The sequence below is a fragment of the Mchenga conophoros genome, linkage group LG17 (genome assembly GCF_057382185.1).
Source record: "Mchenga conophoros isolate Kocher_MC1m ecotype Shallow Benthic linkage group LG17, M_conophoros_male_GT1.1, whole genome shotgun sequence".
Taxonomy (NCBI): Eukaryota; Metazoa; Chordata; class Actinopteri; order Cichliformes; family Cichlidae; genus Mchenga; species Mchenga conophoros.
The window spans coordinates 8,539,792-8,561,744 of NC_140542.1; the positions used below are offsets into that span (position 1 = coordinate 8,539,792).

Consider the following 21,953-nt stretch of genomic DNA (forward strand, 5'->3'; position numbering starts at 1 on the left):
GTGGACATATATGTGGAAATATATCGGATGGTAAACTTATTATACTCTATCATTTATTTCAGGCTGTGACAAAATACACTGTTTACAGCACTATTTTCCCATCGCATTGGATAACGTTTGCAATAGAGTATATCAACATTTCCTGTGAAGTTGAGACAAAACCGGGCAGCTCCAAACTGAATGACCAGCTGAAACAAATTGAGGAGTTACGGCTATCTCTCTAGCTTGGACATGATTTGGTTATGAAAAGTCTGACACAGACCAGGAAACCGTACTGTGCAAATTATGCCACAAATCAGGTACACAAGTCGAGCTGCCTCGTTTATATTAGGAGTCTCGGGCCAAAGTATTGCAGGAAATCTGCAATGTAGCATACTGAACTTCAACAACAATGACACTCTGCAGTCGCCGTTTGCAGACAGGCTATTCTACTGGCAACGATTTAGAACCTACACAGATATTTAGAGAAACTGTGTGTAGATTCTCAGACATGCAGGTCATGGAAGTTTATGGAGACTGGAAAGAAAGCAAACTGTAGAAGCCTCTTGGTTGAGAGTTAAAAGTCTTCGTGAAACCTAAAGAAGTCCAGAAGTACTTTCTTTCCAAACTTTTTAGAATACAGGAGAAATTATAGTTCTTGAGTCATGGGAAGTGATATATTGTTTCTACAGTTTACATTTAATTGGTATATTACATAGCAGTATTTTATCCTGGGACTTTAGTAATTGGTTATTGATTTATATATTGATATATTTATGTTTACATTCTTAGGCAAACATGCCCAGATTTGTTGTAAATATATAAAAATATTCACATATGAATGACTACATTTTATTTTTGATGATTTAATTTAAATGTAAAAAAAGTACTTTCCATTTGATTACATAAACTATGTGATGTGTGTGATTACTAGGATATGAGATTTAGAGCAAAAAAATGAATTCAAATCGTGCAGAAAATTCTTCCTACATAAGGAAGAAATCTGAAATAAAGTGGAATAGCAAAACAGAACATTCTAGAGACAGGAGTAAAGGTCGGAGCAACACGGAGATGAAGTGTTAAAAGCGGACAAAGAGCAAGAGATTGCTCCTCTCTTTTTTCCACCTGTGCCCTTTGCCAGCTGTGTGGAGTCACACAGTGACCACGCGGATGGCAATTGTCTAAAGCTGGCAAACAGGCTCACTGATCAATTATTAAAAACTTGCATGAGTATGTGCGTGCTTGTGCGAGTGTTTTAAAAGCCCCTGGGTTTGAAAAGCTCAGGGCATTGTTAAAGTTCACAGCAGGGGATGTTTGTGTGTATTCATTGGTAGTGCATACATCTGTAGTGTGGTGAATTTCAAGCATGGCTCTTGAATATTGACTTAAAAGAGACGCGCACTCAAACACACACGCACTTTGATGTACTTTGATGCTGAGCCAATTTTGCCTTATGGTTTGCACAATATGCTGATTTGGTGCAAAATAAACACCATCTCTGTGGCCTTACACACACGCACAAAAACACACACAAAAAGATGACCATCTGTTCTAATAGTGAGTCCAGCTTCCTGCCAAGTTGTTATCAGCTGATTGGCAGAAAAGCACACCAAAAAGATGCCAGCTTGAGGAAGACAGACAGGACATGCTCTGTCCCACGACACTTTAAATCACTGCTTAAGCTCAAAAAGCCTTGACAGAGAGTGTTAAGCCACGTCCCTCAAGTCTGCCTTTGGTTTGTGTACTCAAACCATCATTATACAATAAGAATTACAAATGACTTGGTCCTTTGAATGAGGACTGTCTCAGAACAACAACTAACCAATGACTCCGGGAACGTCCAGTCACCCTGTCTAGTGAGGATATGTGATATACAGTACTGTGTATTACATCTCAGTCAACAAAAACAAAAGCTCAAATCAACTGCTTATGAAGAAGCTATTTATTTTCCCGTGTTCACGGACACAAACTGCCACGTTTTTTTGTGTCAGCGAGCACGAATTTGTAAATAGAGTATTTTGGTAGGAAGTATATTTTGTCACAGCAGCTTATATTTTGCTAAGAGAAAGCAGGGAGGCATCATTGTGGCAAAGAAGAAAACAAAGCTTTAGAAGAAATGGCACATGTTGTATTTTGAACCAAACCCTGATCTTTTTCTTAACCTAACCCCGAACCCTAGAAAAATCCATTTCAGTGCCTACACCTGACTGAGATAAATGCCTACACTTAACCAAACAACATATTCTTGTGTATTTACAAGTGATGTGTCTCAAACTTGGGTGTTATTTTCAAGCTCCAAATGCAGACTTTTTGTTGCGCTTTACAAGTTGACAGTATTCACTTTGTATACATGAATAAGAACATATGAGAGCAGACTGATCAAAAGTCATGCTCAGGAAATCATGTTAATGTTCAGGAACACAAATCAGTAGACTAAAGGTTGTGACTCCTCCTTCCCAACCGGTCACGACCTCACTGAGCCTGGTTCTGCCGGAGGTTTCTTCCTGTCATAAGGGAGTTTTTTCTTCCCAATGATTCCAAGTGCTTGCGCACAAGGGGATCATTTGGATGTTGGCGTTTTCTTATTTCAATTATTCGGGGGTCTTTACACCTGCCATAGGGTGACTGCTGCTGTAATTTGGTGCTATATAAATAAAACCTAATCAAACTGAATTGACTATTTCACGAACTGCTATAAGAACATACTGTATAGTCACACTACTCACAATGAAGGCTTAAAAAGTTTTAATTTGAAATCCATATATGACAAACATTGATAAGTGTTAATAATGAAACTTCTAGAAGCAACTTCTAATCACTAAAACAACAGTGTCTTAGGAACAGATAGCCCATGTTCAAAAATAGAAACAGACGTTTTTTTTTTAAATAGCTAAAACCACTACGAGCTAGTGTTTTGGAGCATTCCTGTTTTCTAGACTTTTTTGTCTGGCCTATGTTATCTTAACAGTCATAGGACTATATGGAGGTCACCAGAACTGATACTTACCAAACCTTTCAAAACCAAAATTCTGAAAATGTCAGAATGTTTTGTTTTCGTTTTTTAAGGTAGAGTTGGCAAAAAAATGATACTTGGATGCTAATTGATGCAATTTTATTTTATCAGATGCATCATAAATACGGACAGCTTTGTCTATATGAAGACTTTTGTGAAGTAAATAAAGCTTCTTTTTAAACAACATTCAAATATCAAACAGTTACCACGAACACTAATCTGGCTGGTGCACATGGCAACATGAGCTGTTTAACTATTACTTATTCAAATTAGCTGTCTGATAAGTTATTCTTAATGCATCAGGTAGCTGCTACTAACACGATAACCTTAATGTTGAAGCTGGGCAACAAAACTTATCAGTCTATAAGTCTGTACCATTGTTAGAGATTTTTAATTTAACAGGAAAACACAATTATCTGTGGAAGCCCGTTTCCGCCACTAAAAGAAAAAGCATCTATAACTCAAAGTTTTGACGTACTTTCAAAAAAATTTCAACTTATTAACTCGAAATTTCGACGTATTTTCTTGAAAATTCGATTTATTAACTTGAAATTTTGAGAAAAGTAACTTGAAATTTCTAGTTAGCTCTGCCAATCAGTAATGTACGTGGAATGCGCACTCAAAACAGGGTCGCAACAAATTGGCGCTTTCGAGAGTACGTTTGCTGATAGTAACATCATGTGATTCAGCTAATAACACGAGGATTTCATCATTTGTGAAACCACACTGAAAATAATCAGCAATTTGTGCATTCATGACTGGCTGTAATACTGGTAGCTTAGCTGTAGCATTTGTAGCTGAGGGCTTCAGCTTCCGGGTAACTAGGAAATGACGTCATTCACGTAGATTACTGAGCTACTGAGTTAATACGTCAAAATTTCGAGAAAATGGCTCAAAATTTCGAGTTATGGATACTTTTTTTTCTTTTTTTGTGGCAGAAACGGGCTTCCATAATTATCTGTGTCTAAAAATATGAAAGGTCTCTCTTAGAAGCAACAAGACAGAAACAGTGACAGCCTATCTTACCAATAAGTGATCAGCATTTTAAATATGGTGCCAAGCCACCAGAAGCACAGAAACAGTTGTAGCTGAATACAGTATTATTATTATTATCATTCAAAAATAAATAAATGAGCCTTATAATTTAGTCTTTTTACTTTCATTGAACTGAAACATTATTATTTTCCTGGGTATTGGGCTCAAGTTTGAACTTCTATTATCACGATTACTCCAAATAGACACAGATAAAGGAGTAATAAGAACTCATGAGAACATTCTTTGGTTATAGCAAGCGTACGCTGCAATAGGGCGAGGCTAATATTATTGTAAGGCTAAACACCGTAGGATTTTTTTTTATATATAGCCAACATCTTGTAAACCTGGTAATTTAGTCCTTTAGCAGTGGTTTTTCTATAGAGCTGTAACACTGTCAGACGTATTCACTATCTTCTTTGAATCAGGACGAGTTTACCCCTTTCAAAAGCTGCAAGTTTTTCTGTTAAAAAGAGAGAGTGACAACAAAGGCTAAGCTGACATTTCAGTCCATGTACTTGCATGCATTTTACCAGAGGCAGGAAGAAAAACTATTCAGTCTTTAGGTTCTCTATCTGTTTTATCTCACAGTTTTAACCTTTATGTCCTTGGTTTGTTCTCTTTAAAAAAAAAAAAAAAAAAACTTACTTTGCAGTTCATCTCTCCAGAGGTTTTTCCCTAATTTTCTTTATCTTTGCTTCTTCTTTTCCTTTCACTTGTTCCTTCTCGTCATTCTTCCTCACGCCCTTCTATCTCTCCAACACTGTGTGACAGTTCGCCACCAATTTGCGCTCGACTAATCTGACTAGAACACGCTAAACTAATTAACATGGGCTGAAGCGGCCTCACTTATCATTTCACCATATGTACATACATCACACGCCCACCACACACTCACTAAGTCACCACATATACACGCACATGCACGCACAAACACACACATAAAATGAATGAGACTCTCCAGGGAGAATAAGAAATGATGGGTACTACTTCGGAGAGGAAATGGGGAACAAGGCCAGATATAAAAAGGATGGAAAGGAGAGAGAGAGATATTTGGAACACAGAGGAAAGAGGAGCTATTTCTGCACCACGTTCACCCGAGTCTGCCTCTAGAAGCATTAACATATGGAACATCATGCGCTGCCCGGTTGGGCATAAAATATATACACGCATGAAATTATTCAGTTAACTCTGCCAAAACTGACACACTTTTTTTCCCTCCTGGAGCTAATAAAGCACTTGCATTTCCTCCAGAATTTACTCAGCAAATATACAGTTCCATTTATTTAAAAAATCATATATTTGGGACATATAAACAAAGAAAGCTGAAATGTTTTTGATTAAAATAGTATTTCCTCTGTTTAAATAATTTCCATGTTGGAGGTCGACGTATGCTATGAGATATTGATTGCCGCAGTAGCATGTTTGCTGGGGCTCAATATTAGACGCGTGTTTGTTGGTTATTGATTTGCTGTCATACTGGATTGTTAGCTTTTGCTACAAAATAACAAGAAAGTCATGTGCAGCGTGTTTAAGTGTTTGCTGTAGCAAGGTCATCAGCAGAGATCTGAGAATCAGTTCAGTCCACACAGCAGCACCTCTGATATGCACTGATGCGGTGCAGTATTTGCTGATGTTCTCATTTCATCTTCATTTTTTACGAGCTCAGTTTGAACTAGCACGGCCTCGTTAATGTACAGATTTACCTCGGCACACATTGCCATTGTCAGGTTCATAACCCGCCTTGCAGCTGCAGCTGCCTATGGGTACCATCCACTCTCCGTCTCCATTACAGTAGAGCTTTATGGGCACGTCTACTTCCTCGGCGTTGGGGATGCAGCTTCCTCTGGCGATGACTAATGAGGTGGACTCTGCTCCGGTCAGCGTCTGCACAAAATAAGAATCATTAAAAAATTCCATTTAAATATCCATCCGATGGCTGTGCCAAGCTCTCGTAAAAATCACCACCGATTTCAATTAGCTCTGTTTCATACCTCTGGGAAGAAAGCAAAGTTCTGCACGATGCTGGGGCATTTCTTGTAGAATACCCTGACGGCCAGAAGCGACATGCAAGCGCCTAAGTCCTGGAAAGCCAAATGGAAACCTCTGCCTTTGGACAGAGGCCCAAAACTTCTCACTTCTGTGTTCACTTTCATCAGCCTGCCCCCAAAATCAACCTGGGAGAAACTCTCATCTGCTGCAATGGTGTCCACCTGACAGAGAGAAAAAGAAGGAAAAAAAGATACATTTTTAACAAAGGTTTTCTTTATTGATTTAGATTTTCTACCTATCAGGTAAACACGCTAATGCCCAAATGCTATGAAATGCTGTTATTGTATCTTTCCCCCCGATAAACCTCCACAGTGGCCAGGCAAAATTAAACGTCTCTGTGAAATTGCAAATGCATGAGAGCATGAGCATGACATTTAAGTAGAGAGGTGACTTATGAATCTCAACAAGCACAAACACATTCAGTCAATACGGGTTAAATTCTAATAGCGAGTGGAGGTTAAGGCTTCAGGCTACAAAACGATTTGTGAATACTTTTAGCCTTTGTTGCAGTTTTACTTACTTACTGATCAATTTTGGACTGGTTCAATGTTTGGATTTCATTCTTTTGAACTGACATACAAAGAAGGTGTAATTTAACACTTTCTGGAATCTGCTTGGTCTCCAGCTAAGAACCAGCAGTTTTAGTTGATAAGACCACAACGTTCAAGCCCCAAGGTGTTGGGTATGCCGTCTTTGCGTTGTTGCACATAGCAAAATTCCTGTCAGTTTGTTCACTTCCTCAAAACGAAAATGATGTCCAGTGGTCACCATTTTGACACACAAGAGAATTTCCACTTGGATGGGTGCAAGTGGACACAATGGAACTTCCACAGTGAGAAGCTTTCCAGATATGCAAGAGGCAATGATAGGTATACAGTGGGGCAAAAAAGTATTTAGTCAGCCACCAATTGTGCAAGTTCCCCCACTTAAAATGATGACAGAGGTCAGTAATTTGCACCAGAGGTACACTTCAACTGTGAGAGACAGAATGTGAAAAAAAAAAAATCCATGAATTCACATGGTAGGATTTGTAAAGAATTTATTCGTAAATTAGGGTGGAAAATAAGTATTTGGTCACCTCAAACAAGGAAAATCTCTGGCTCTCACAGACCTGTAACGTCTTCTGTAAGAAGCTTTTCTGTCCCCCACTCGTTACCTGTATGAATGGCACCTGTTTGAACTCATCATCTGTATAAAAGACACCTGTCCACAGCCTCAAACAGTCAGACTCCAAACTCCGCCATGGCCAAGACCAAAGAGCTTTTGAAGGACACCAGGAAAAGTATTGTAGACCTGCACCAGACTGGGAAGAGTGAATCTACAATAGGCAAGCAGCTTGGTGTGAAAAAATCAACTGTGGGAGCAATCATCAGAAAATGGAAGACATACAAGACCACTGATAATCTCCCTCAATCTGGGGCTCCACGCAAGATCTCATCCCGTGGGGTCAAAATGATCATGAGAACGGTGAGCAAAGATCCCAGAACCACACGGGGGGACCTGGTGAATGACCTGCAGAGAGCTGGGACCAAAGTAACAAAGGTCACCATCAGTAACACACTACAACGGCAGGGAATCAAATCCCGCAGTGCCAGACGTGTTCCGCTGCTGAAGCCAGTGCATGTCCAGGCCCGTCTGAAGTTTGCCAGAGAGCACATGGATGATACAGCAGAGGATTGGGAGAATGTCATGTGGTCAGATGAAACCAAAGTAGAACTTTTTGCTATAAACTCAACTCGTCGTGTTTGGAGGAAGAAGAATACTGAGTTGCATCCCAAGAACACCATACCTACTGTGAAGCATGGGGGTGGAAACATCATGCTATGGGGCTGTTTTTCTGCCAAGGGGACAGGACGACTGATCCGTGTTAAGGACAGAATGAATGGGGCCATGTATCGTGAGATTTTGAGCCAAAACCTCCTTCCATCAGTGAGAACTTTGAAGATGAAACGAGGCTGGGTCTTCCACCATGACAATGATCCAAAACACACCGCCCGGGCAACAAAGGAGTGGCTCCGTAAGAAGCATTTGAAAGTCCTGGAGTGGCCTAGCCAGTCTCCAGACCGCAACCCCATAGAAAATCTGTGGCGGGAGTTGAAAGTCCGTGTTGCTCGGCGACAGCCCCAAAACATCACTGCTCTCGAGAAGATCTGCATGGAGGAATGGGCCAAAATACCAGCTACTGTGTGTGCAAACGTGGTAAAGACCTATAGTAAACGTTTGACCTCTGTTATTGCCAACAAAGGTTATGTTACAAAGTACTGAGTTGTATTTTTGTTATTGACCAAATACTTATTTTCCACCCTGATTTACGAATAAATTCTTTACAAATCCTACCATGTGGATTCATGGATTTTTTTTTCCACATTCTGTCTCTCACAGTTGAAGTGTACCTCTGGTGCAAATTACTGACCTCTGTCATCATTTTAAGTGGGGGAACTTGCACAATCGGTGGCTGACTAAATACTTTTTTGCCCCACTGTATAGGGTTTTTGTTGCTTTTTAAAAATCTGTAAATAACACTATATCTTTACTCCCTCTCCCCTCTTTTTACCTAAAGTGTTTACCTTTAGGAAGGGTGCGTTGGCCCAGTACTCCACCCCTTTGATGCCGTCTGAAACAGTCCTGTCGGTCTCTAGGTAGTAGAGGTTGAACGTCTCTTTGCAGGAGCCCAGGACACTCGGTATGGAGGCACAGTCGCGCACAGTGAAGCGGATCTCCACGTAGATGCGTTGCGCCGCGCGCCGGTCGATGTAAGTGGTGAGGAGCCAGTTGTTCTGGCTGGGCTCAAACACGTTACACACCTGGTACGTCCTGATGGTGTTCAGGTTCTCATCGTAACCGCTCACCTCCTCCCACTGGGCGATGTGTGCGTGTGAGAAGAAGGGCCAAGTAGTAGGAGAGGGGAGGAAGCAGAGGGAGAGGGGAGAGGAGAGGCCAAAATGATGAATGGGTTTACCAAAACCTGACACAAATTAAACTTTATCCCTCCCTCCCATTTTGTCTCCTTCTCTTTTTTTCTCCTCTACCTTGTTCTGTGCTACATGGGTAAACCATTCATCACAATTAGAGTCACTCACCTCAAACGCACACAGCAGACCACTGTGACCGGCCAGTCGCCAAGCCAGAATTTAAACAGCCAAGGAGCTCAATTTAGATGGAAAAACCCATTCTATTCTATTCTATTCTATTCTATTCTATTCAGCTGCTGCGGACTCCCATGTGATGCACCTCACTGATCTTTTGGAATGCATTCTATTTACATCAGTAGTGGTTAATTGGTGTCACCTTGCTACTGTAATTAGGAATTTGACAGACTCATTACTGGACCACTGTAAAGTGTACTCAAACAGTTTTTTCCCAAGGGCGCACGGACACACACACACACACACACACACACACACACACACACACACACACACACACACAGAGTACACCTTTGCACATTGTTCTTACTCCATTGGCAGGGAACGATATCCAGCCAAGCTCAGCTGTCGCCGTCCTTGTATCCATCACTGTCTCTGTCAGACAAAAAGAGACAGAGAGAGAGAGAAAGAGCTGAAAAGAGGAGGCTGCACCAGAAGGACAGGTGTGGATTTAATTAATAGTCAGCTCAGATGACAACTTTCAGCACTGCTTTGTGATATGTACCATTCATATTCATAAAGCCCTACTTCTGACCATTTCTGCAATGCTCTGTCTGTTCTGTGCACCTGTGATAAAGAGATAAAGAGGCGCAAAAAACAACAACAACAAAAAACAAACGACCCCTGGGTATGTTAATCTAGTTTGAACACAAGCCACAATGACAGGACATAATGATGAAGGTAATCCGGTTAATCCAGGTTTTATTCGAACCTCTGCGTAACAGAAAACAGTTATGTTCAAAGCAGATAGCCTGCCTAATCACATTAGGCAGTGCCAAGGAAGAACACACCCTCATTACTCAGTGTTCATTATGTACACAAATGACTTTATCCCATATTGCATTATTTAGCTTTGACAGTATGTGGAAATGTAATTCTATCATGGAAAAGGCAGCATATCTAATATTTCACATTTATGATTACAACGACAGTCGCTGTCTGAAGCTTTATTAAGTCACGAATGACAGAAGAAAGATTTGATTGATGTAGCAGCTGGATAACATATAATATAACTGTCACTGAAAATGAAACCATTCCCAAGTCCCGAATGGGAAATTGGACTTTTGTGTTTTCTTTGATTTTCTAGTTGTAGATTGAAATTCAGAGTTAACCACTGAATTAGGCAAATGCACCAGAACTAGAACTGTTAGTAGAATATAATTAAGGACACAATGAAGTTAGCAGATATATTCAACTCAATTCACTTGTATTTGTAAGGCACCAAATCACAACAACCGTCACCTCAATACAAATAAACCCCCAAAATCAGATGACACCCTATGAGCAAGCACTCGGTGACAGTGGGAAGGAAAAAAATCCCTTTTAACAGGAAGTAACCTACAGCAGAACAAGGCTCAGGGAGGGGTAACCATCTGCTGCAACTAGTTGGATGTGATGGGAGGAATCAGGACTAAAGACACACTATGAGAAAGAACCAGAGATTAATAATAACTAATGATTAAATACAGAGTGGTGTGTACAGAGGTAGAAAGTATAAAAAGAAGTAATTGAAGAAGAAACATTCAGTGGAACATGGGAACCCAAAGCAGCCTAGGCCTATTTCAGCATGATGACTAAGGGAGGGATCTGGGTCACCAGATCAAGCCCTAACTATAAGCTTTATTAAAAAGGAATGTTTTAAACCGAATCTTAATCCTGAATCCAAACTGAAAGCTGTTTCCACAGGAGAGGCCCTGAAAGCCAAAGGCTCTGCCTCCCATTCTACTTGTAAATACTCTAGAAAACAAGTAATCCAGCAGCCCATGACAAAAGTGCTCTACTGGTGAGATGTGACATTACAAGGTCTTTAAGATAAGATGGGGCCTGACTATTCAAGAAAATAAAAGAAAACAAAATTTTAAAATATAACCAGAAAGACTTGTCATTGAAAGAATCCTGAGGGGGAAATCTTTGGGTAACACCAAACACATAACCCAGGACTAGTGTAAAACAAAATCTGCTGGTCCTCTTTATAAGAGCAAACATGTCCAGTTGTGTTCTTGCTCTGACGCAACTACATGCTTGGCAGAAAAAATAATGGCCTGACAGAAGAGCCCAGAGCTGTTGCCAAGATGGAAAAGTGGCAAGATTTGCCTCGAAGGATTTTGCATTTGAAAACCTTAAAATCTAATAAATAATAATAATAATAATAATTTTTTTTAGAAAGGCAGATTTGTAAGAGCTTTTTTTGAATGAGAGGCAAAAAAATATTCATCAACAGCATTAGAAGATATCCAGGAAGCCATGGAAGCTATTTATTTTGACTTTTGTGGGTGTGCTATGCAGTCATTAAGAGCATTGGTGTAAATCAATAAGCAGGACTTCTTTCTGCTTCTCTCTGACAATACCACACTTTCATATCGTTAGCTTCATAGCATAAGTGCCTAAGTCATTTGACTAAGTCAATGACTTAGGCACTTATGCTATGAAGCTAACGATATGACTTTTGCATCCCTGTAACCATGTTCTTTGATTCACCAGTGATTTAATTTCCTGCTAAAAAAAAGAAAATGCAAAGAAACCCGCGCGCGCGCGCACACACACACACACACACACACACACACACACACACACACACACACACTGTTGTATGCATATCTGGTGATTTTATGCGCATTTTTTAAAACTGTAATTCCTTTTCAGAAATAAATGATTGCATCAATTTAACATGTTGCTGCCTCAAATTGGCAGTTAGCATATATTAAAGAATAATTGCATACAGGTGTAATAAGTCAGCAGCGGCAACAGCAATCAAATAAACGACTTCATTAGGCGAATGTATGGAAGTAGCGTTCAGCTGATCTGGATGTTACTAATGACTTCATGCGTCCCACTGAAACTACACCATCAGCTCTAACCTCCATTTTTTTTCCTGGCACGCCGATTAAATCACTGCTGGGTGACACACCGACACAGTAACACACTTCACAACGCTGACCGTACCTTCTCACATTGCAACAAAGAAACCCAAGAATTACAGCGCGAGAGTCGCCGTAAGCAAAGCTACACGACAGCAAAGCCCAGATGGCAACGCTCGCTGTTAAACAGGTCATAATACGTCTTCATGCTATAGATCCCACTGTGTTAATGGTGAAAAATGGCTATGTGAGCAGCTCTAAGAATCAGTTTTATGTATTGCCCTGTCGCATGAATGCAAAGCCTGGCGAGCTGTGAAATTGGAGAATGACAGATATATTTCATTAAATATTTAGCATGTCAACAAATAATGTTACTGCAATACTGTAAATAGAAAGCAACATAAAGAACGAAGGAAAAATAGTATTTAAAATAAAGGATCTTAAAGCTGATGACAAACTGACCCTCGTGTAAAGTCTGCAGCAAACCAGTGTAATGGAAAGCATGCCTGAAATTTTTATGCCACTCCACTTTCCTGGTAACTAACGCGTGTTACAGGAAATATAGTTGACCATGACCGCAGCAAACTGGGGGGTAGACTTATTCAAATCATTAAAGGTGCTCCGTGTTGCTCTCAGAGGAAGTGGAACAAGAGAAACCGCCGAGCCCCACCCCGCCATTATATAGGTAAGTTGGGTTCCTTCTTATCTCCTGTGTCACTCGTGGCATGAACTCAGCCACTGCATGCAAAAATGAACGTTGACACGGTGCGAGCGGACACGCCGAGACGCACGAGCCAACATAAGCTAGCTGACATGCTGACAAGGCCGACCCCAACACCGAGCCCCTTGTAATAAAACACGGTGAGAAGATTCAGCGACATCACACCATGAGGCGGCCGCAGGCAAACAACCCCCCCTTGATTCTTGACACGCTCTCTTCCTCTTGCACTCTTTCATACTGTCACCCTGCCTCTCATTATCTGCTCTCCTCCTCCTCACACTTTCCGCACCTTCATCCTCTCCTGCATTCTAGCTCTCCATCTTTCATCCCTCCACTACTCCACTCTTTTTGTTGTTTTTTTATGTTTTGCGAGCGAGCTAGCCTAATTAAAGCAGAACCCCCTTTTTCAGCTCTCTCCCTTGGGAGAGAAGGTCGTTTTGGGAAATGAAACGCTTGTCACGCGAAAAATGTAGCCGACTATCAAATTCTTGGACCAAAGCTCATTTAAACGACGACAAGTGTCACTGTCTAATTTGTAGCTTCGGTGCGTTTAGTGGCACGCTGTCAACAAAGATTTTCAAAGAGTGATCTACAGCAGTTTATTTCTACCATGCATATTTTTACCTGCAAGAAACTTTGAAGTTTAGGTGGGAAAAAAACTGAAAAGAAGAAAAAAAAGACACAATGAGACAAATCCACAATAATGACAGAAGAGATGTTGGAACGGCTCATGCAGCCTTACCTTCCAGCAAAGTCTTGCAACAAGGGACCTTATTCAAGGCTTTGCTTTAAGAATTGAATACGGTGGCACTGCATTGGCACCACACTTACCACCAACCTGCTTTAAAGGAAGGTTTTAGTGGCACACTCACAGGAAAGGTTAGCATTCTACCCACAGACTTCATTGGCAAATGCATTTATTGAAAATTTGATTGTACTTTTGCACCCAGAAACACCTGTGGGTCCCTGCAATTCATCATTTTATGCCATTTTGTCTTGCTCACTGCAAAATGATTACAAAGCAGTGCTTGAAGATAAGCATGCATGTAAATATAGAGCAAATCACTTTAGATTGGTGCAACATTCAAATTAAATCTCGACAGTTCATCCCATGATGACTTGTTTTGTCCGTCAACAGTCGAAAAACCAAAACATATTTAACATCCTGTTAAGTCTGACAAGGAACAGCAAGGAAGCTATAATTATGTGGCCTCTATTAACTATCAAATACCACAATATTTGCCTATTAAACTTCTTTCAACAGACCGATCAATACTTCACTAATCATTCATATATTTGCACAAAACCACTTAATAAACTGCAGTGCATTAGCAAACATGCTTTGCGAATTCCCAGTTTCAATGAGAAAAGAAGTCTAATCAGAACAAAACGAGACATGTGTTTGATGGTCTATGCTGGGCTTATTAGAGAATCTCCTCATCAGTCTAATTAACAGCACACACCTCTCTGCACATAATAGGGTATACTCGCCGAACAGCCTAATTACTTTTGACATATTGGAGGTTGTGATCGCAGTGTGCCTTCCTCCCCCGCAGTGGTGCAGCTCTTCAACCAGCCCTGTACACCGCTGAACGAAAGCAAAAGCCATTTTACAGCAGAGGAAACAGCAGGTAAATCTGTGCGATATAGTAGCAGTCAAAGAGGTTGTTAAATCCTTGTTGTGGCCCACGAGGGAGAAGTTAAAAGTATTTTCATCACAGGCCCCCGGATTAGAAGTAATTTCCCTGTTTTGCAACCTTTTCTTTCCCTCTCTTTCTTTATGTGTGCGTACCAGTGGTCAAATGGGAAGTGTGGTTAGTTCATCTTCTGCTAATTGGCATAGTGTGTCCTACTGCCCAAAGACTGCAGTTAGTCCCGATTCACATGGCAGTGTGCGCACATATATGTGGCACCTCCCTATAGCACTGATGGCACACATGTCTCAACTTCAAAGGGCAGTTTTGAGAGTTGGTAATTGTTTTGGTAAGGGGCCAAGGGGGTTGTATCGATGTGTTTACCTCACTAGGGTCTAGATTTACAAGACTGCATGTAAGAGGTGGAGATCCTTGAAATTTAGGCAGCTGCCCCAGTTACATATGTATTTCTGGGAGCTCCTTTCTTAAAGCCCAAAATAGGGAGGGGACTATTTAAATCAAGCGCACAAACTAATTTACTAACATTCACGTCACACAATTTAATATCAACTGCGCTGATATTTAATGCCAAAAAAGAGGATGTTTTTTTGCGCTTGATTTTGAAATGAATGGACTGCACCAGGCAACTTCTGTAAATTGCACATGAAACCAACCATACCTTTGAGCGCCATTTGGGGACTGGGCTCACACACCATCAGCACAGCTGCCCAATCACGTTGTTCTGATTTCGTGGACTTGCAAATCAAAGTCTCCTTAAAGACTGCTGTGGTCGTACCGGATGAATGACTCAGATGGTATAAAAGATGGAGGTAGCTACAATGACGTCAGCCATGTGAAGTCCAGTTATGAAACCTCAAGAGTACCATCTCAGTGAAGTGCAGCGCTTTCTGTGAAACTAACAACTTACTGTCACAAGTTGTTAGCTTATGAGCATACCCTGAATAATCCTCCTTTCTGAAATGCAGAACGACCCAAATGTTTGACAAAACTCATCAACAAAAGTGTTTTGTCTGAGGCAAACTACAGGCAGACATAATGAAGTCCGACATAATGTGCATCTATGATGGCTTCATTTGTATATTATTCTGTACCATCAATGGGTCAAAGACAGGATTTTAGCCATACGACAGGTTTTTATTCTGTGCTGAATAATAAATGTAGAATTATTCTTGTAGATTTATATTTTGGACTTAGTAGAGGGTTTTTTTCTCAGTTGTTCTTTGGATTAGATCAGTGGTCCCCAACTTCCGGGCCACGGACCGGTACCAGTCCATGATTCGTTTGGTACTGGATCGCGAGAGTTGAGGCTCGGGTGTGAAATTTATGGTTTTCAGTGTTTTTATTGGTTTTTATCATTTTTATCGTTAACTCAGTTTCCCTGTGTTTTTTCCCATGTGTTATGAATAAATCTTCTTTTTTTTGTTACTGGCACTTGTTTTATTTTGTTGTATTTATCCGTGACACCTTAAAGGCCGGTCCGTGAAAATATTATCAGACATTAACTGGTCCGTCGCGCAAAAAAGGGTTGGGGACTGCTGGTTTAGACAAAAAAAATAAATCTGTTCTTTTATGGAAAACCCATAAGTTAAATCTATACAAGAAATAGAATAGGTCAGTCAAAAGGATATTTGTCTGTCTGCATCCACAAGGTGTAACCTATGAAATAAAAACAAATATTAACATTAGACCAAAGAAACTTTAGAATCTAAATTGAAGTATTAATGAAGACCAGGATGGGCACTGGAAGGCTTAACAGGAATGTTTTTTTAGTTTTAAAACACTAATGATTTAAAAAAAAAAAAAATCAACCAGGAAGCTATTATGTCATAAAAACAGCTCCACTGACAGTCCTGGGGACAAACATGGTGATACCAGGTTCTAAGAGTCCTCACAAAGACACACAAGTGTGTTCCTATGTGTATCTCAAAGAAAGCCAGAAGGTACAGCTGGGTGTGTCATACTCACAGTTAAGGAAGCACAGCAAAATAACACGCTGACGCGCACACGCGCACACACGACTAACGCACGCTAAAAGCCCTCCTGGGGAGGAAGACGTCATACTGCCTGGAGAGATGGACCGATCAGGCGTTCAAGTGAAACGACACAGTGTCACAGAAGGACAACTCAGTCGGTATAGCACACTTTGAGAAGATGATGTGCACTAACTCAAATATAAATAGATATATAGGCATATGTGAGCACTCAAAAGTACACAGCCTGCGCAGGAGTCACGCAGAGCAGCTTTTCTTTTGCTTTAATTGAACCTCATATGCCCCCAAAATCAATTACAAAGACAATTATAAGACAGTGAACAGTGCTCTGAAAATCTGAAAAACTCCACACACAAAACCAGGGCAAACATTTGCCTCTCCACAGGAAATGTTATAATTAAATTTAAGCACTCAATGAACAGCTAAACAAAAAGCCAGGCTCGACTCATAACAACAACAACAAAAAAGAAAGAAAGAACAAAACTAAGTACATTTTAGTGTTATCAAGATTTAGCCCCTGCCAAACACAATTTTCTCTATTAAGCCCACAGGAGCTTATTATTATACTCTGGTGTATAAAAACTGCTCTTATCTGCATGGAGTCCCCTTGAGCTAAACTCACTTCGCAGTGAGTGTACACAGCCTGCAAAGTCTCACCCAATAATCCCCACATTCGACACATTCAACATCGCTCTGAAGCACTGCCTAATGGGCTGACCTTGTTGTCTTAAAAGAGTCTGCTCAGCAGCTCAAAAGCACAATCTATCAGCAAAAACAGGCAGAACGGTGCAACAACAGTAGGGCTACACGAGGAGACGCAGATGTGGGAGACAAAATTGAAATGCTGCAACAACAGCATAACGCCGTCATGTCACGTGGATATTGTTTCAGATGCAGTTTTAAGAGATACTAACTGGTTAGATGAGCACTGAGCACTCCATAAGATCAAACCTAAGCCATGATTTTCGAGTCACAGGTAAGAAAATGTACAATTTGTATTTATTTGTGTTCACAGTCACATCTGGCACAGCAGTGTTTTCATTTTTTGAGCATACATCCCGCAGGCTGGCATTATGCTAGTGATGAATACCAACCTAATGGCCATTAGCTGAACTTTTATGCTTATTAAGATGTTATTCATATTATAAATCTATTTAAAAATATCTGAATATTTGTATCCAGCCGAGCATCTCTCTTTGTGCGTAATGAATTCACTTCAAAACCTGAGACGACAGACCTCATGACTTCCTTGGCTCACTTCCCCATTTCCTTTAGTGACACTTTATTACTGAAGGTGTGTTTGTGTCAAGAGCTGCCTCGATGATAAAATATCACCGTGTCAAAGTTCCGCTCGAGGTTGCTGGATTCCTCTTTATGGATTTTAGCTTTTGCTCTCCAGTTTCTTAGTTGCTAAATTAGGTGCTTCACCCCTTAGAGTATTTTTGGTGTCTGCTACTGTCAGCTCCGCGCTTATTTATGCACACCGAAACCTCCTTTCAAAGGAAGGTAATTGAAGAACCTACATTCCTCTTCATAAAAGTAATTTATTGCACAAAGATTCTGAGCAGGTGAACAATGTGCAATATATTTGAAGAGAAAGTCATTAACCTAAAGTGAGGAAAGCGTCACAGAGCAGAGTGTTGAGAGTGTCCTGCGTCTACTTAATGTTTTATTGTAAAGCATTGGCCGGATGTTGCTGACCTGGTCTGTTATAATGTTTTGAAGTGCACCTGCTGCTCATTTATTATAAATAAGGATTATCTGTGATCTGCTATTAAAGAGAAAAAACCCAAATCCTTTCTCACGTGTAACACCTTAGCTTTGAGGTTTTATGTCTCAATAATAAAAACAATCAGTATCAGATATTTTTTTTAGGACAAGTAATGTTAGCGAGCTTTGATCGCATGTTTCCAGCAGTGACACTGGAAAAAGGACAGGCTTGCAATTTACTACCAACCTCAATGAAATCTACTGGTCACTTCTCTTTCCACTAGCTTCTATTTTAAATGCCTACTTTAAAGCAAAAATAAAAACTGATCTCTTTAGCTAATTCTCTCATTTTTGATTGGTGTCAAAAATGGGCTATGTGGACAGGATTTTATTTTTTAAATAACTCATCATTTACACTTTGTTATTGCTTAAAATGATGTATTATTAGAGGCGTGGGTGCTTTGAGTGACAGATTTGTGCCCACTGTGGTTCTGGCTTTCTGCTACGTGTCACCTCAGCTAATTCATAATACTATGCAATACGTTAACTCTTATGGAGGGATAAAACTTGAGGTCGTACCCAAATATTGATTTTGAATCTCATTAAGATATGAGACTTAGATATTTTGGGAAACTTGCATAAATTTACCCGCATAGTGAAACAATGAGTTAGTAGCATTAGGTGAAGCTACATTAGCCAATTTAGCTAATGCTACACTAGCTATGGGATAAGGCAGTAGCTATGCAATTATTAAGCTGGGAGGTGCTTATGGCATTAGTAGGGTTAACATCGTTGCTATTCACTTTGCTATTCACTTGAACCGGCAACCTTCCGTTGCCGGTATAATACAGACTTATAATTTGCACCGATTTTTTTCCGAAATTCTATACACGAAAAGTGAGCGCGAGAGCCCTCGGTGCACCTGCTCGCTGCTGAAGTCAAAGTAAACTTTATTGTCATCTCCGCTACAGTCCAGTAAAGGCGAGGCTCCAGTTACAGCAGTGCAAGTAAACAAATAATATATATAAGAAGAGTAAGAAAATAAATATACACTTTAGGACTAATATAAAGGGATCAATAACAATTTAAAATTTACAGTTTGATGATTTAAAGTCTCAATTAAATCAAATAATACATTATGTTACAGATTTTAATATTTAGCAGTCATTGTCAATTGCTGATTTGCCCTGTTCCCATTGTATGACGAATTATGATGGCTGTTTGGTAGCCGTTTGCATACTATGCATACTCTCTCTCTCTTCATATGTGTGTGTGTGTGCAACAGCTTTATGTTAATGTACAATCCTTAATATGTTTTGTCTGTGTGTGTGTGTGTGTGGGGGGGGGGGAGGGGGGGGGAGTGTTCGCCCAGGGCGCCAAACAGGCTAGGACCGCCACTGGCTACAATGTAGCTTGCCATCACCACTGTATAAATGGGTGAATGACTGAATGTAGTGTAAAGCGCTTTGGGGTCCTTGGAGACTAAGTAAAGCGCTATACAAATACAGGCCATTTTACCTTTTACAGTATAATGCTACACATAGTTGTCATACTGTAGCATGGTTTTAAATAAAGAGGTTGTTGACCTTCAATAAACCTCGTCTTTATCTTCCCCTCACCATAGAAAGGACACGTTGTACCAGCTGGCTACAAGATGCTTCACTTGCGAGTTGATGAAAAGCATAGTTAAACTAGCTAAAGCCATATTAAAATTTATGTTGCTATGTGGACAGAAATACATTTGAAAGCAGTAACTGCTCCTCCAAGTGGCTGGAAATCCAACAGCAGCTACAGAGAACAGAAGACTGCTCAACCACAGGTAGTGAACCAGTAATCTGATAATAAAAGAAAAGCAGAGAGAAATACAAGGTGGACATTTTGAGGCCAAGTGAGTCCACAAAGCCTCACAGGAGCAGATATTTGGGATTAGATGTGTGCACAAGTGTAACCAATGCTTCGGTGGTATCAGGCTGCTTTTTTTCTCCTGTTGTTTCATTTTTCTTGCTGACACGTTGTTGTCGTGAATGGAAGCACGGGGCCGCTGTGTTAAAAGGAACAACGGAGCTGACGCACATGAAAACACACACACACGCACGTAGTCAATCTCAGTCTCAGACTTTGGTCTTCGTGTCTTCCTCTCGCTTTTCCCTTTACGTCTCTTCCTCACCCTTTGATTTCACCTCTCCTCTCTTTTCCCACTCACATTGTCAACAGCCTTGACCTAGAAAATTTGTGGTGTCATGATTTCACTTGATGAAAGAGAGCACGTTCGTCACTGCTGCAAAACTACAGCATTATCACTGTCTAAGAGAAACCTTCAGTCGCAGCCTTGTAGAAGCTGAAAAAAGGCCCCTAAATCCCCCTTTATACTTGCATATTTTGACAACTTACAGCTCTGACCGTGATGCTGCCACAAAGAGTTGGGAAATGCTGCCGCCACCACTTCTGTAATGTTGGATTTCTTTAGTTTGATGGCTTGTCACTGAGACATATTATATGTTGGATAATTCAATACAACACAGTCAAACGGGGCCCTTTAAAACGCAGAAAATTTATTGTGCTTCACCAAAACATGATGGCTTGTCAAAGCAGAGGAATGGCACTATAAATATAAGTGCAACATATTGAGTTTTTAGACACCGGGCTCTGCTAGTCACTGTAAAATAAATAAATAAATAACTTATTGTCTTTAGAAAATAGGAATGGCACAACAGTACAAAGACATACTGGGGTATTATTTTTAGAACTGAGCCCCAATGATGGCTGTCTTTCTCTCTTTCTCTGGAAGAAACTTAGCATGAAACTGCCACCGCCACAAAAAGAGCCGCGCGCACGCAAATGAGCATGCTCGCTCGCTCAGAGGCACAAGCGCCGTGTGAAGCATCCAGTCTGTCACTGTGGCAGACTCCTTTGTGCCTTTGTGACTAACACAAGGGGAGCAGGCCTCTTGCTGACACACTGCGATTTTAAGGAGAGCGAGTGTGGATGCCACATCATGGATCGCTGTTCGGTGCATTGATGGGATGGATAATTCAGAGGGCTACACGAGGGGGCTCAAGTGAGGATAATATATTACAAATTAAAGGTTATATATTCACCGTGGGACATATGGTGAACAGGCAGCGCTTCAGAAGGATGATTGTGTCTACACTTTGTTAGCGTGTATGATTGCTGGTTGTTGAAGACTTAACGGAATATTTTAAATCTTTATGAATTATGTATGAAGCTAGAAAAAAGGAGACTGTTAGAGGCATTTCATGAAAGTATAGATTGTACATAAAGGGCAGAGGTAGTCATTGTGAACTCCAGTTCTGAAGGCTCAGTTTATGGCTGTTACCACCTTGGTTTGTCCAGACAGAAGAGCCCATTTTTGGAGAGTGGAGTGCTAAATTTCCAGCCAATAGGAGCTAGCTTTGTCAGCAAGGGGCTGTACACCCAGTACCAGACTGACTAAATGGGGCAAAGTAGCAAGTGAGCATAAGTCCAAAATAGGTGATCTAACAGGTGTTAGTTTTACAAAGGTTTCACTGTTTTTTAAACACAGTTCAGTTTAATACGAAGCACAAAAACTTTTTAAATCACTTAGCAGTAAAGTCCATCAAAATCGTCTCCTTCCTATATTTTTTGAGTTCCCACATTTTATCGCGCAATTTTCTCACTGAGTTTAAATATACTAACAGCAGTTTGCAGTTGCCCAATCTGGCCCCTAAAAACTCTTTTTAACCAAACAGCAAGCCATATAATCCGGTCTTTAAGTCTGACGTCATTAGCCGTGTCTGAGCCCAAACTACACTGC

General features: G+C 40.5%; 1 protein-coding gene across 2 annotated transcripts in view; it reads right to left on the reverse strand.

Annotated features, from left to right (window-relative positions):
• Nucleotides 1–21,953, reverse strand: part of LOC146555037 (ephrin type-B receptor 1-like) — a 144,714-nt gene that overhangs the window by 91,015 nt on the left and 31,746 nt on the right. For both annotated transcript variants that reach the window (XM_085251141.1, XM_085251140.1), the window contains exons 2-5: nucleotides 9,533–9,597; nucleotides 8,644–8,934; nucleotides 6,019–6,237; nucleotides 5,731–5,911 (exon numbers count right to left, since the gene is read on the reverse strand). In XM_085251141.1, coding sequence (XP_085107267.1) covers nucleotides 5,731–5,911; nucleotides 6,019–6,237; nucleotides 8,644–8,934; nucleotides 9,533–9,597 — 756 coding nt within the window. The remainder of the gene's footprint in view (nucleotides 1–5,730; nucleotides 5,912–6,018; nucleotides 6,238–8,643; nucleotides 8,935–9,532; nucleotides 9,598–21,953) is intronic.